Genomic DNA, 12,270 nt, shown 5'->3' with positions numbered 1-12,270 from the left:
TTAAACAAAGTGGAATTAGCTTTTCCAGGCCCAAGATAATTTCATTCATTCATGACTACTGTCTTGTTTTGCAGTTACGTGATTTTTAGTCATTGCATTTCTTTAGGGTTATGACGTTTCTATTTTAACTATCACATTCACGTTGTGTTGAATAATACTTCTAAACCTGTAACTCTTTGGCTTGTTATTGTCTGTTTACTGGTTGTATTAACTAATACTCCATTCATTGTGAGAGGATTCAGGAATAAATAGTAATGAAACTGTATGATAAGTCTTGTGTGCGATATCGTGCATACTGATTGAGGTGAGTTCTTGGGCTAAGTGAAATCTAAATAGCTCATGTGGTGATTTATATTTCCAGTAATGGCAGACTAAGTAATTTAGATCAACCCCCCGTGAAAAGGCAACTAAAAAGTGGTGGATGAAATACTAATTTAAAGATCATGTTAAAAGTGTCAAAGAGCTGGTAAGATAATGAGGAATTAGTGTTAAGATACAGAAAATGAAGGGAACCCAAAGGAGTGAGCTGGTGCTCAGGGCCATTTTTTGTCTTGGAGGCAATTATCAATTTGAAAGAGGTGGCTGAGAGCCTGGGCTGAGCTTTTAGTGCCCTATCAGGATTTTTGGGAATAGTCAGGATCCAAGGTCTGTCAAGAATGGGGACATTAATGAATTACATTCTCACCCTTATACGTCGATTTGCGATCCCAAAGAAAATAAGAGTAAATCAGAAGTAAACTATCCCTTGCCTGGATAGCAACCTAGCTCTGATTTATTTAAGTGGCCTAGGAAATTTCAAGCCCTGAACTTGGATTGAGGTAATCCTGGATTGCCACTGTCCACAGGCACCTGGCAAAAGCAGTAAAAATCCTCTTTGGAGAAAGATAATATTCTACAGCTCAGATTATTCTATAAACAATTTTTTAAACAAAATATTCAGCATACAAAGATAACATGTCATTGATGAAAATATGTTACCAAGAATGGGAACAGCAGAACTTAGACAACAAAAACAAACCACAGAAACTTCAAATATTGGAATTACTAACACAGCCTATAAAATAAATAAGATTTCCAACTTCAGTTGAAAGAAACCAAGCTTGGAAATTTTTGGCAGGGAATTATAAACTATAAAAAGTGACAAAGAGGGTTTAAATAAAAACAAATAGAAATGCTAGAACTGAAAAACTCAATATCAAAAATTTAAGCTCAGTGGCAGATTTAACAGCAGATTAGATACAGCTGAAGAATTAGAGCATTGCAAGATAAAAGTCAAAAGAAGCTATCCAGAATGAAGCACAAAGAGACAAAATGATAGGAAATATGAAAGAAAGTAAAAGACCTGGAGAGTGCATGTCTTTTTTTTAATTGTGGTAAAATATGTATAATATAAAGTTTGCCATCTTAACTGTTCTCTAAATGTACAGTTCAGTAGTGTTTATATTCACATTGTTGTGCAACCAGTCTCCAAAACTCTCCTCTTGCAAGACTGAAACTCTATACCCAATAAACAACAATTCCTGATTCCCATTGCCCCTCCCCTCAGCCCCTGGCAACTACCATTCTACTTTCTGTCTCTACAAATTTGACTACTCTAGATGCCTCATATAGTGGAATCATGCAGTATTTGTCTCTTTGTGTGAGAAGGTCTATTTTTTTAATGGGATTTCCAACAGAAGAGAAAGAGAGTAGATCAGAGGCAAAATTTGAAGAGATACTGGCGGAGATTTTTTAGAGTTACTGAAAGATATTAATTTATAGATTCAAGAAATCCAGTGACTCCCAGTAAAGTAATAAGAAATCCATACCTGCACGTATCATAGTGAAACTGCAGAAAACAAGAAAATAAAGAGAATATTTAAAAGCAGCCAGAGGAAGAAAGTACAGAAGCCCTTCAAAACATCAATAATTAGGCAGAGTTCACATCTCAGCAGCAGCAATGGAAGCCAGAGTATAGTCCACTCAGTCTTCAGTGTGCCTAAAGAAATAGTTAACAATCTAGAAATCTGTGCCTTCCTTAATTGTCCTTTAAGGATGAAGGCAGGGGCTGGCCTGGTGGCATAGTGGTTAAGTTCATGCACTCCGCTGTGGCCGCCCAGGTTCACAGGTTCAGATCCTGGGTGCAGACCTAACACCACTCGTCAAGCCATGCTGTGGCAGCATCCCATGTAAAATAGAGGAAGATTAGCACAGATCTTAGCTCAGCAACAATCTTCCTCAGGCAAACAAAAAGAAGAGGAAGATTGGCACAGATGTTAGCTCAGGGCTAATCTTCCTCACACACACAAAAAAAGAATGAAGACAAAATAAAGATTTTTTTTTTTTTTTTAAAGATTTTATTTTTTTCCTTTTTCTCCCCAATGCCCCCTGGTACATAGTTGTATATTCTTTGTTGTGGGTCCTTCTAGTTGTGGTATGTGGGATGCTGCCTCAGCGTGGTCTGATGAGCAGTGCCATGTCCACACCCAGGATTCGAACCAACGAAACACTGGGCCGCCTGCAGCGGAGCACGCGAACTTAACCACTCGGCCACGGGGCCAGCCCCATAAAGATTTTTAAGCAAACAAAAATTGGAGGAATTTTCAATGAGCAAACTGCTTTAAAGGAACTACTAACAGATGTTCTCCAGGTATGAGAAAGAATAAAGACCGAAGAAAGAAAGAAATATATTGGTAAATCTAAGTGAACATTGACTATATAAAACAATGATATTAATGCTTGTGTCTGTGTGTAACAAATATATAATTATATTAATAATTGAGAAAGATTTGTAATAATTGATATATGCTATACATTTTAATGTATAATTTTATTTGTTTATTTATTTATTTATTTTTGCTTGAGAAAGATTTGCCCTGAGCTGACACCTGTGGCAGTCTTCCTCTATTTTGTATGTGGGTCACCTCCACAGCAAGGCCACCAATGAGTGGTGTAGGTCGGTGCTCAGGAATCAAACCCGGGCTGCTGAAGTGGAGCATGGCAAACTTAACCACTAGGCCATGGGGCCAGCCCCTTAGTGTATAATTGTAAAACCCACAATAATAGCCTATATGTTGGGAGCATGGTGGAATGGAGTTTAAAAAATCTTGCACTGGGGGCTGGCCCCGTGGCCCAGTGGCTAAGTTCGCACGCTCCGCTGCAGGCAGCCCAGTGTTTCGTTGGTTTGAATCCTGGGCGTGGACATGGCACTGCTCATCAAACCACGCTGAAGCAGCGTCCCACATGCCACAACTAGAAGGACCCACAACAAAGAATATACAACTATGTACCTGGGGGCTTTGGGGAGAAAAAGGAAAAAAATAAAATCTTTTAAAAAAAAAAATCTTGCACTATTTGAGAGGAAGGGTATTAACATATTAGACTTCGATAAGTCAAGAATACATATTATAAGTTTTAGGTAACTGCTAAAAGGATAGAAGAATGTATAACTTCTAAATTAATGTGTGTGAAGGGAATGAATGGAATAATAAACAAATGAAAACAAAAAATTCTTACTAAATTTAGAAAAAACGGAAATGAAGTAATCCAATTCAGGACAGATAATATAAAACTTACAGCAAATATCACACTTAATAGCGAAATGTAGAAAGCTTTAGCTTTGAAATTGGGAGCACAATAAGTATGCCCATTGTCACCACACTTCTATTCAAATTAAACTGGAATCCCTGGACAGTATGTTAATGTAAGAAAAAGAAGTAAAAAGGTATACGGATTGAAAAGGAACTGTCATAATTTGCAGATGATGTTGTAAACATAGAAAACCCTGAAGAATCTACAAATAGATTATTAGAATTAATAAGAATTTGATTGATGTATTAAAAATCACTTACAAAAATCAGTTTTATTTCTGTAGACCAATGAGATTAGAAAATGAAATTTAGGGGCCAGCCCCGTGGCCGAGTGGTTAAGTTTGCACACTGTGCTGCAGCAGCCCAGGGTTTCGCTGGTTCGGATCCTGGGCGCGGACATGGCACCGCTCATCAGGCCACACTGAGGTGGCATCCCACATGCCACAACTAGAAGGACCCACAACTGAAATATACAACTGTGTACTGGGGGGATTTGGGGAGAAAAAGCAAAAAGAAAAAGAAAGAAAAGATTGGCAACAGTTGTTAGCTCAGGTGCCAATCTTTAAAAAAAAAAATGAAATTTATAAAAAAACCGTTTACAATAGCCTCAAAAATATCAAGTACCTCGGAATAAATCTAACAAAATATGTGCAAGAACTCTGTGTAAAACATAAAATGTTTTGAGAGAAAATAAAGAAAATTTTAAAATGGATTGCTGTAGCATGTTCATAGATTGGAAGACTCAATATTGCAAAGATCTAAGTGCTCCCTAAACTGACAAAAATCCTAATAGGTTTTTATTGGGAACTTTGTTAAGTAAATTCTAAAATGTATGTGGAAATGCAGAGGGCCAAAAATAGCTAAAATACTCTCAAAGAACACAAAAGTAGAAGTACTTGCTCTGCCAGATATCAAGATTTAGTATAAAGCTTTGGTAATTAAGACAGGGTGATACAGGCGAAGAGCAGACAGATGAACCAGTACAAGAGAACAGAGCCACTTGAATACTTGGCTGTGACAAAGGTGGCATTACAGATCAGTGGGCAAAGGAGAGACCTTCCAATAAGAGGTAATGGAGCATTGCAATATCCATATGGGGAAAATAATGGAATTAGACTGTAGCCCAAACTATTCGCAAAATAAGGCCCTATATGAAGGGAAAACTCATAAAGGTATTAAAAGAGAATACGATTAAGGAAGAGATTTTAAATTCAAGTACATTAAATAAATTGAAATCAAGGAGACAAACTCACAAATGGACCAGATATTAGCAACAAATATCCATAAAAGATTCATATTGAGTTTTTTTTAAACTCCTACAAATCAATAAGAAAAAGACAGACAATAGGAATTTCACACAAGAAAGCAGTCAGTTGTCCAGTAAACATGAAAAGGAGCTCAACCTCATTTGTAATTGGGGAAATGCAAATTAGAACCACAATGAGATACCACTACACACTCACCAGAATGACTAAAATTAAAATGTCTGACCAAGTGTTAGCGAGGATATGGAGTAACAAGAACTCTCATATGCTGCTGATAGTAATATAACTTGGTACATGTGTGAGCACTTGCTTTCCAGGAAACATGACAGAATGTTCATAGTAGTATTAGTTGTAATAGCCCCAAACTTGAAACAACCTATCCATCAACTGTAGAATAGATAAGTAAATTGTGTGTATTCATAGAGTGGATACTGTACATTAAATAAGCAAATGCTATTGTTACATGCAATAATGTGGTTGAATCATAACATAATGCTGAACAAAAAGTAAGGCAAAACTAAACTATAGTATGTAGGGATGCATCCTCAAGTGGTAAGAGGATAAAAGCAAGAAGTGATTACCATAAAAGTCAGAATAGAGGTTATCTTTTGGGAGATTGTGATGATCGAGAGTGGGCCTGTGGGAACTCTTGGAGTGTTAGCAATATTCTATTTCTTAATGTGGATGGCGGTTATGTGGATGTTCTGGGATATTTGTTAAGGTGTACATTCATGTTTCATACTCTTTTCTCTATAAGTATTATTTTCTCTTGAGAAAAAGTTGTAAAATGGTTAATATGACAATGTGACTGGGCAGAGAACAAAAACATACAGTCATCTTTAAAGGAACGTTTCTATAGTGAACCTACCTCTCTAATTTAGTGTCTCTTACACGACAGGGTTGTAAAGTGAGGGATCACGTGGTTACTCTTCGTGATCAAGGTGAAGGTGGAGATTTGCTCTCCTGTCCGACTACTAGAATATTGGATGATCTGCACAAGCACAAAGATGTCATTGTTGTACCTTTTCCTAAAGATACAGTTAGGTGAGGGGGTGCGGGTGGGACCACACTGTACTACAGCTTTATTCAGTTGCTCCCATCTCAGAATCCTCTATCCCCTAGTGCTTCCCCAAATCAGTAATGTCAGTCCTCAAATAGTTTATTTCAGAAAGCTTAATAAATTATATGTTAGCTTACAATAAGAGCAAGCAGGTGTTTATTTGATAAAAAACTTCAAAATATTGGAGTGGAGGTCCAGGAGGAACAAAAACTAAGAAAAGTGAGTCCTTGATGATTAAAAAGGCTAGACCTGTGCTCCAATTTTTAAGGGTTGTTTTTTCTTTTCCCAATTACTTAAGCCCTTCTTAAATGTGTGATTGATACAACTAGAAAAAAAAGTTGATGGTTGAGGTCATCTCTGCATAAATTTGAACTCCTTCCATCATTGTGCAGTTGCAGCAGGCTGTCAGATGGAGGGTAGGAGGACTCTTTAATCAAGGCTGTTCTCAAAGCAGTACCAATCAGAGCAGCTCCTTTCGCCACCTGGCAAGTATGGTGCTTGTAGTGCAGTGGTACTCTTCCTGTGTGGAGTGACGTCCGGTAGGGGAGTCAACTAGATGAATTACAAAATGAAAATGTTGAAGTGGCTACCTTATACTCAAGAACTGTGTTTCTAAAGAGCAATTTGTAAAACATCTACAATAAAAAAAAGATATTGTTTGCATTTAAATTCTTAAGAAATTGGACCCTTCTCCATAAAAATCTCTTTTTCTTTCCAGTGATTCTGGAGTTGGTCCCTGTGATGAAAAGGGTCAAGACTGTGATGTTTTACTAGAGCCAAATACACCATGGGGCCCCAAAAGTGGGGAGCTCAATGCTGTGAGTAGCTTGTTTCACTTATTCTTTATTTATCTAAACAATTGATGACATTTAATCTTTGACAGAAACCTGATCAATTGAAATTGAAATTGAAATTTTCAGTTAATAAGCATTTACTGACTTCGTGATAGTAACAAGGTATTATGCTGAATTAATAGGACTGGCAGGGTAATAGAATACATTCCGTGCCCTCGAAGAATTAATAACTAGTAGACTTAAATTTGGGGAAGAAAATACAACATGGTCTTCAGGGTTTTTATTATGGACAGATAATGATCTGAGAAATGAAGATAGTACAAATGAGATATTTTGACCCCTCCTACTTCTATAAACTTTTTTCTGTATGCTTTTGTAAATTGTAATCAGGAATGCATTTAGTTTTTTCAAAGTTTTCAAAACTGAAATATTTTTAAGGCAACGACCAGAAAGCTAACAACTAGGGAATCTGTTTGTCTGTGAACTTCCTGCCTTTGTGTTGGTTGAGGTAGCATTTACCTGAGAAGTGAGCTATTCCATGTAAAAAGCATTATAAACTCGAGATGGCTATAAATATTCACTCACTAACATTTATTTATGAATTATATACAAAATAGCAATTAGGTTTCTTGAATGTTCATGTATAATCTAGTTCCTTAATTTATAATAAAATATAAACATTAAAAAGTGATTGAAATAGTTTTTAAAAACCCTAAAATTATACTGTTATCTCTTCATGTGATTTACTTATCCTTTGGAAATGACACTGGGAAAAATGTTGATTTTTTTTTTTTTTTTCTTTTTTTGTATACATACATATCTTCCTCTAGGCAGGGGATATTAAAGATTGTAATTCATCACTTTCAGCCTGAGTTTTAATTATGTTTCAACCTGGAAGGAAACTATACTTGTAGCTTTTTTCAGCTCTCCCACAATATCCACATGAAAATATGAAGCTGCAGTCAGGATAGATGCAGATTTATTCATTTCTTATTCCTTTGTCTTTTTTTTATAGTTCCTGTCACTGAAAAACTGGACTCTGCAACTGGTAAGTGAGCAATTATATTCTTTCATGGATCTCTTTCTTCCTAAAGTTTAGTTTAATAGAATCTTATCAGTGTCTTATTTTACAGATTTTAGTTAAGTGTATTTCATCTTTTTCTACTTGTACAATTTTGTGCTTACTAAAAATGTCAGGGTTTAAGACACACATGCTCAGTTATCTGGCTGCATAATCCATAAGTCTTCTTTAATGACTTTTCTTAAGTCGCATTTAGGACATTGAACAAAGCAATAAATCTATTAAGTTTCAATTATTTGGTTGGTTGATTGGTTGGGGGTTTTTTGTCTCTTTGCCATTACTATGCCATCTGTCACCAGTATTCACAAGAATGGAGTAGGAATTTGGATCAGTGATGGCAGACAGTAGGCTGGATAGATGCGGGAAACTGATGTGGATATGGTTAAGTAACCCAGGGCCACATTCACCCAGAGGATGTGCGCGTCTTTCTTTATATGGCTACTTTAATATTGGTAATTATTATATTTTGATTTAATCTTAATATCAAGGAATATACATTCAATTGAGTGATAGAGATGTAATTCAACAAAAACTGTACCCATCCCTCTATTAGGATCTGTGAAGGAAATAAAAAATATTTGATATAATGTGATCCTGTCCTAAATGTAAAAATTGTATGTCCATTTCCTGGATGTTGTGCTAGGCAGTGGTCATTTTATCAGCTCTTTTTTGGCTCGTTCATCCAAAAGAAATTTAAAGAAATGTGTTTGAAAGAGTTCATTAGAGATGTGATATTATATTTTTAATAGAATATGTTTTATTTTTTAAATTTAGAAACAACAGTCGTTATTTTCAGAAGAAGAAGAATATACCACCGGATCTGAGGTCACTGAAGATGAAGTTGGAGATGAAGAGGAAGTATCCAAGAAACAAAGTATTGATTTCTAAGTTAAAATCAAGTATCACAAACACGAAGGGGTTGCATTCTGAAGGCTTTAATGTAGGGAGTGAGGAGTTGTCTTTATAATTGACACGGTAGTGGTAGTATACTGTGTTTCTCAAAATATATGACTCACATCAGTGTACCTAAGATGATTTGAGTGACACTCAAATGAAGCATTAAATAATATTCATCGAAGTATGATTTTTTAAAATTGAAAACATAATTTAATACAACTATAGAATGATGTGTCAAAATTTTTCAACATGTTAGTATGAGAAATAGAGAAAATTGGTTCAAAGAGCATTTGAAGACTCAGGTATTTATAGGCATTTGAAAAAAGAATGTAAAAAAAAGATTGCAAGTTAGATAACTGATTAATATCCTACAAGGCAGTAAACCCTTAACCTTCGAGGTTATCTTTTCTACTATCAGAAATCATTTGCATTTCTATTAGATACAAAAATCTGCTAGTTAACGTGAAAATTAACATCTAGGCCTTCAATCGATAGTAGATAGGGAAGTCAAACATGGGACATTCTCTTAGAGAATTAAATAATTCTTGGTGGGCTTGCTAAACAGTCCTCCAGTATGACATTTAAGGGACATGCAACCCTCCCTTTGTTTTATTTCCGAGTTTTACATAATTTTTCTTTACATGTTGAGTCCCCCAATTAAAAAACTAGTCTTTTATCAATTATTTTTCAATCCTAATTAGTCAAGGAGAAAATGCTATTACGTTGTTTGTTTTTTCACAGTTGAGATATAATTTGATCAAATTCACTCGTTTTTAAGTGTGTACATTGATGAATTTTTTATACAGTTATGTAATCACCACCAAAATCAACACTGAGAACATCACTCCAAAAAGTTCCCTCCTGTCCCCTTACTCTCAGTTTCTTTTCCCCACTCCCACTCCCCAGCAACCACTAATCTGCTGCTTGACATACAGTTTACTTTTTCTAAGACTTCATATAAATGGAATCTCTTGTGTCTGGCTTCTCTCACTTAGTATAGTATTTTCTAGATTTACCCATATTGTTTCGTCTAACAGTAGTTTGTTGCTTTTTATTGCAGAGTATTATTTCATTGTATGGATATACCATAATTTGTGTCTCCATTTACCATTTCATAGACGTTTGGGTTTCTAGTTCTTGACTTATGAATAATGCTGCTATGAACATTTGCATACAAGTCTGTGTGGACATAAGTATTATTTTTCTTGGTTAGATACCTAGGAGTGAAATTGCTGGGTCATGTGATAAGTGTGTGTTTAACTTTATAAGAAACTGCCAAACTGTTTTGCAAAGTGACTGTACCATTTTGCATCTCACCATCAATGTATGAGAATTTCTATTGCTGCACATTTATAACAATACTTGATATTATTGATTTTTAAAATTTTAGCTATTCTAGTGGGGTATAGTGCTAAGCACCTTTCAAGTGCTTATTGGCCATTTGTGTTTTTTTTTTTTTTTTGAAGTGTCTGTAGAAATCTTTTGCCTATTTTTTAACTGGATTGTTGGCCTTATTATTGAATTGTAAGAGTCCTTTATATATTTTTGGATACAAGTCCATATGTTTTGCAAATATTTTCCGATAGTCTTTGACTTGCCCTTCCATTTTCTTAATGCTGTCCTTTGAGAAGCAAATTTTTAAGTGTATGCACTCTAATTTTTTAGTTTTCCTTTTTTGTTTCATGCTTTAATAGCTAAGAAATCTTTGCCTACCCTAAGGTCACAAAGATTTTCTGCTGCTTTCTTCCAGAAGTTGTATGATTTTAGCTTTTATATTTAAGTTTATGATCCTTCTAGATTAATATTTGTGTGTGACATGAATTAAGGGTCAAGCTTCCTTTTTTTTCCATAGGCATAGCCAGCTGTGCCAGAATCTTTTGTTGAAAAGACTGTCCTTTCCCTATTGGATTACCTTGGCACCTTTGTTAAAAAATCAATTGACCATTTTCATATGAATCTATTTCTGAACTCTTTTTTCTCTTCCGTTGATTCTTAGGTCAGTCATCATATACGTCAATATATCAGTACCACTCTGTCTTAATTTTTGTAGTTTTTAATGAGTCTTGAAATCTGGTGGTGTGAGTCCTCAAAAATTCTTATTTTGTTTTAGATTATTTTGGTATTTCTGGGTGCTTTGCATTTCCTATACATTTTGGAATCAGTGTGTATGTAACTACAAAAATTCTACTGGGATTTCTATTGGGATTATGTTGAACTCATTTATCAATTTGGGGAGAATTGCTTTTTTTTTTTTTTACAGCAGTAAGTCTTCCAACCCATGAACACAGAATCTCTCTCCACTATTTAAGTCTTCTTTGACGTCTCCCAACAATGTTTTGTAGTTTCAGTATACAGAGGTTGAACCTCTTAGAGCTAACATCTGTGCCAGTCCTCCTCGGTTTTGTATGTGAGTCACTGCCACAGCATGACTGACAGGTGGTGTGGGTCCACACCCAGGACCTGAACCTGTGAACCTGGGCCACCAAAGCAGAGTGCGCTGAACTTAACCACTACGCCACAGGCCCGGCCCCTGAACATCTTTTGTTAAATTTATTCCTAAGTATTTTTTTATGCTGTCATGCACAGAAGTAGGTTTTTCTTTTTTCAATTGTTCAGTGATGGTAAAACTGAAATACAACTGATCTTTTTATATTAACCTTGTATCCTGTGATCATGCTGCATTCACTTAATTGTTCTTCCTTTGCTAATTAGATTCCCAGTGTGTATGCCTTTTATTTCTTTGTTTTGCCTTTTTGCACTGGTTAGGACCTGATGTTCAATAGAAGTGGTGAGAACAGACATCCTTGCCTTGTTCCCTATCTTAGGGGGAAAGCATTCAGTCTTTAACCACTGAATGTGTAATGTTAGTTGTTGGTTTCTCATAAATGCCCTTTCTCAGGTTGAGGAAGTTCCTTTCTATTTCTAGTTTGCTGAGTTACAGTAAATGGGTGTTGAATTTTGTCGAATGCTTTTCTCCATCTATTGAGATGATAATGCAGAGGTTTTTTATTATGTCAATATGATTAATTACACTGATTTTTTTCGAGTGTTACATCAGTCTTCTGGGGTAAACTCCACTTAGTTATGAGGCATTATTCTTTTATATATTACTGTATTTGATTTGCTGATATTCTGTTAAGGATTTTTTGTTTGTGTACATGAGGGATAGTTGTCTGTATTTTTTTTTGTCTTTTTCAGGTTTTGATATCAGGGTAGTACTAACCTCATAAAACAAGTTGGAAAGTGTTCCCTTCTCATTTCTGAAAGAATTTGTGTAGTATTTGCGTTATTTCTCTCTTGAATGTATGATGAAATTCAGCAGTGAAGCCATCTGGGCCTGGAGTTTTCCTTATGGAAAGGTTTTTAATAATGAATTCATTTTCTTTAATTAATCCAGTGCTATTCAAGTTTTATATTTCTTATTGAATCTTTTTTGGTAATTTGGGTCTTTCAAGGAATTTGTCCATTTTATCCAAATTGTCAAATTTATTGGCATAAAGTTGTCCATAATATTTTTTATTATCCTCATTATCCTCTGTCTGAAGGATCTGTAGTGATGTCCCTTCCTCATTCCTGATATTAGTAATTTGTGTCTTACCTCTTT

The 12,270-nt window shown here is 35.4% G+C and overlaps 1 protein-coding gene across 5 annotated transcripts in view; it reads left to right on the top strand.

Annotated features, from left to right (window-relative positions):
* Positions 1-12,270, top strand: part of SANBR (SANT and BTB domain regulator of CSR) — a 50,127-nt gene that overhangs the window by 28,576 nt on the left and 9,281 nt on the right. For all 5 annotated transcript variants that reach the window (XM_046662769.1, XM_046662767.1, XM_046662768.1 and 2 more), the window contains 4 exons: positions 5,733-5,878; positions 6,613-6,712; positions 7,704-7,736; positions 8,544-8,643. In XM_046662769.1, coding sequence (XP_046518725.1) covers positions 5,733-5,878; positions 6,613-6,712; positions 7,704-7,736; positions 8,544-8,643 — 379 coding nt within the window. The remainder of the gene's footprint in view (positions 1-5,732; positions 5,879-6,612; positions 6,713-7,703; positions 7,737-8,543; positions 8,644-12,270) is intronic.

This window comes from Equus quagga, chromosome 5 (genome assembly GCF_021613505.1).
Source record: "Equus quagga isolate Etosha38 chromosome 5, UCLA_HA_Equagga_1.0, whole genome shotgun sequence".
Taxonomy (NCBI): Eukaryota; Metazoa; Chordata; class Mammalia; order Perissodactyla; family Equidae; genus Equus; species Equus quagga.
This window is presented reverse-complemented; position numbering and strand designations above follow the sequence as displayed.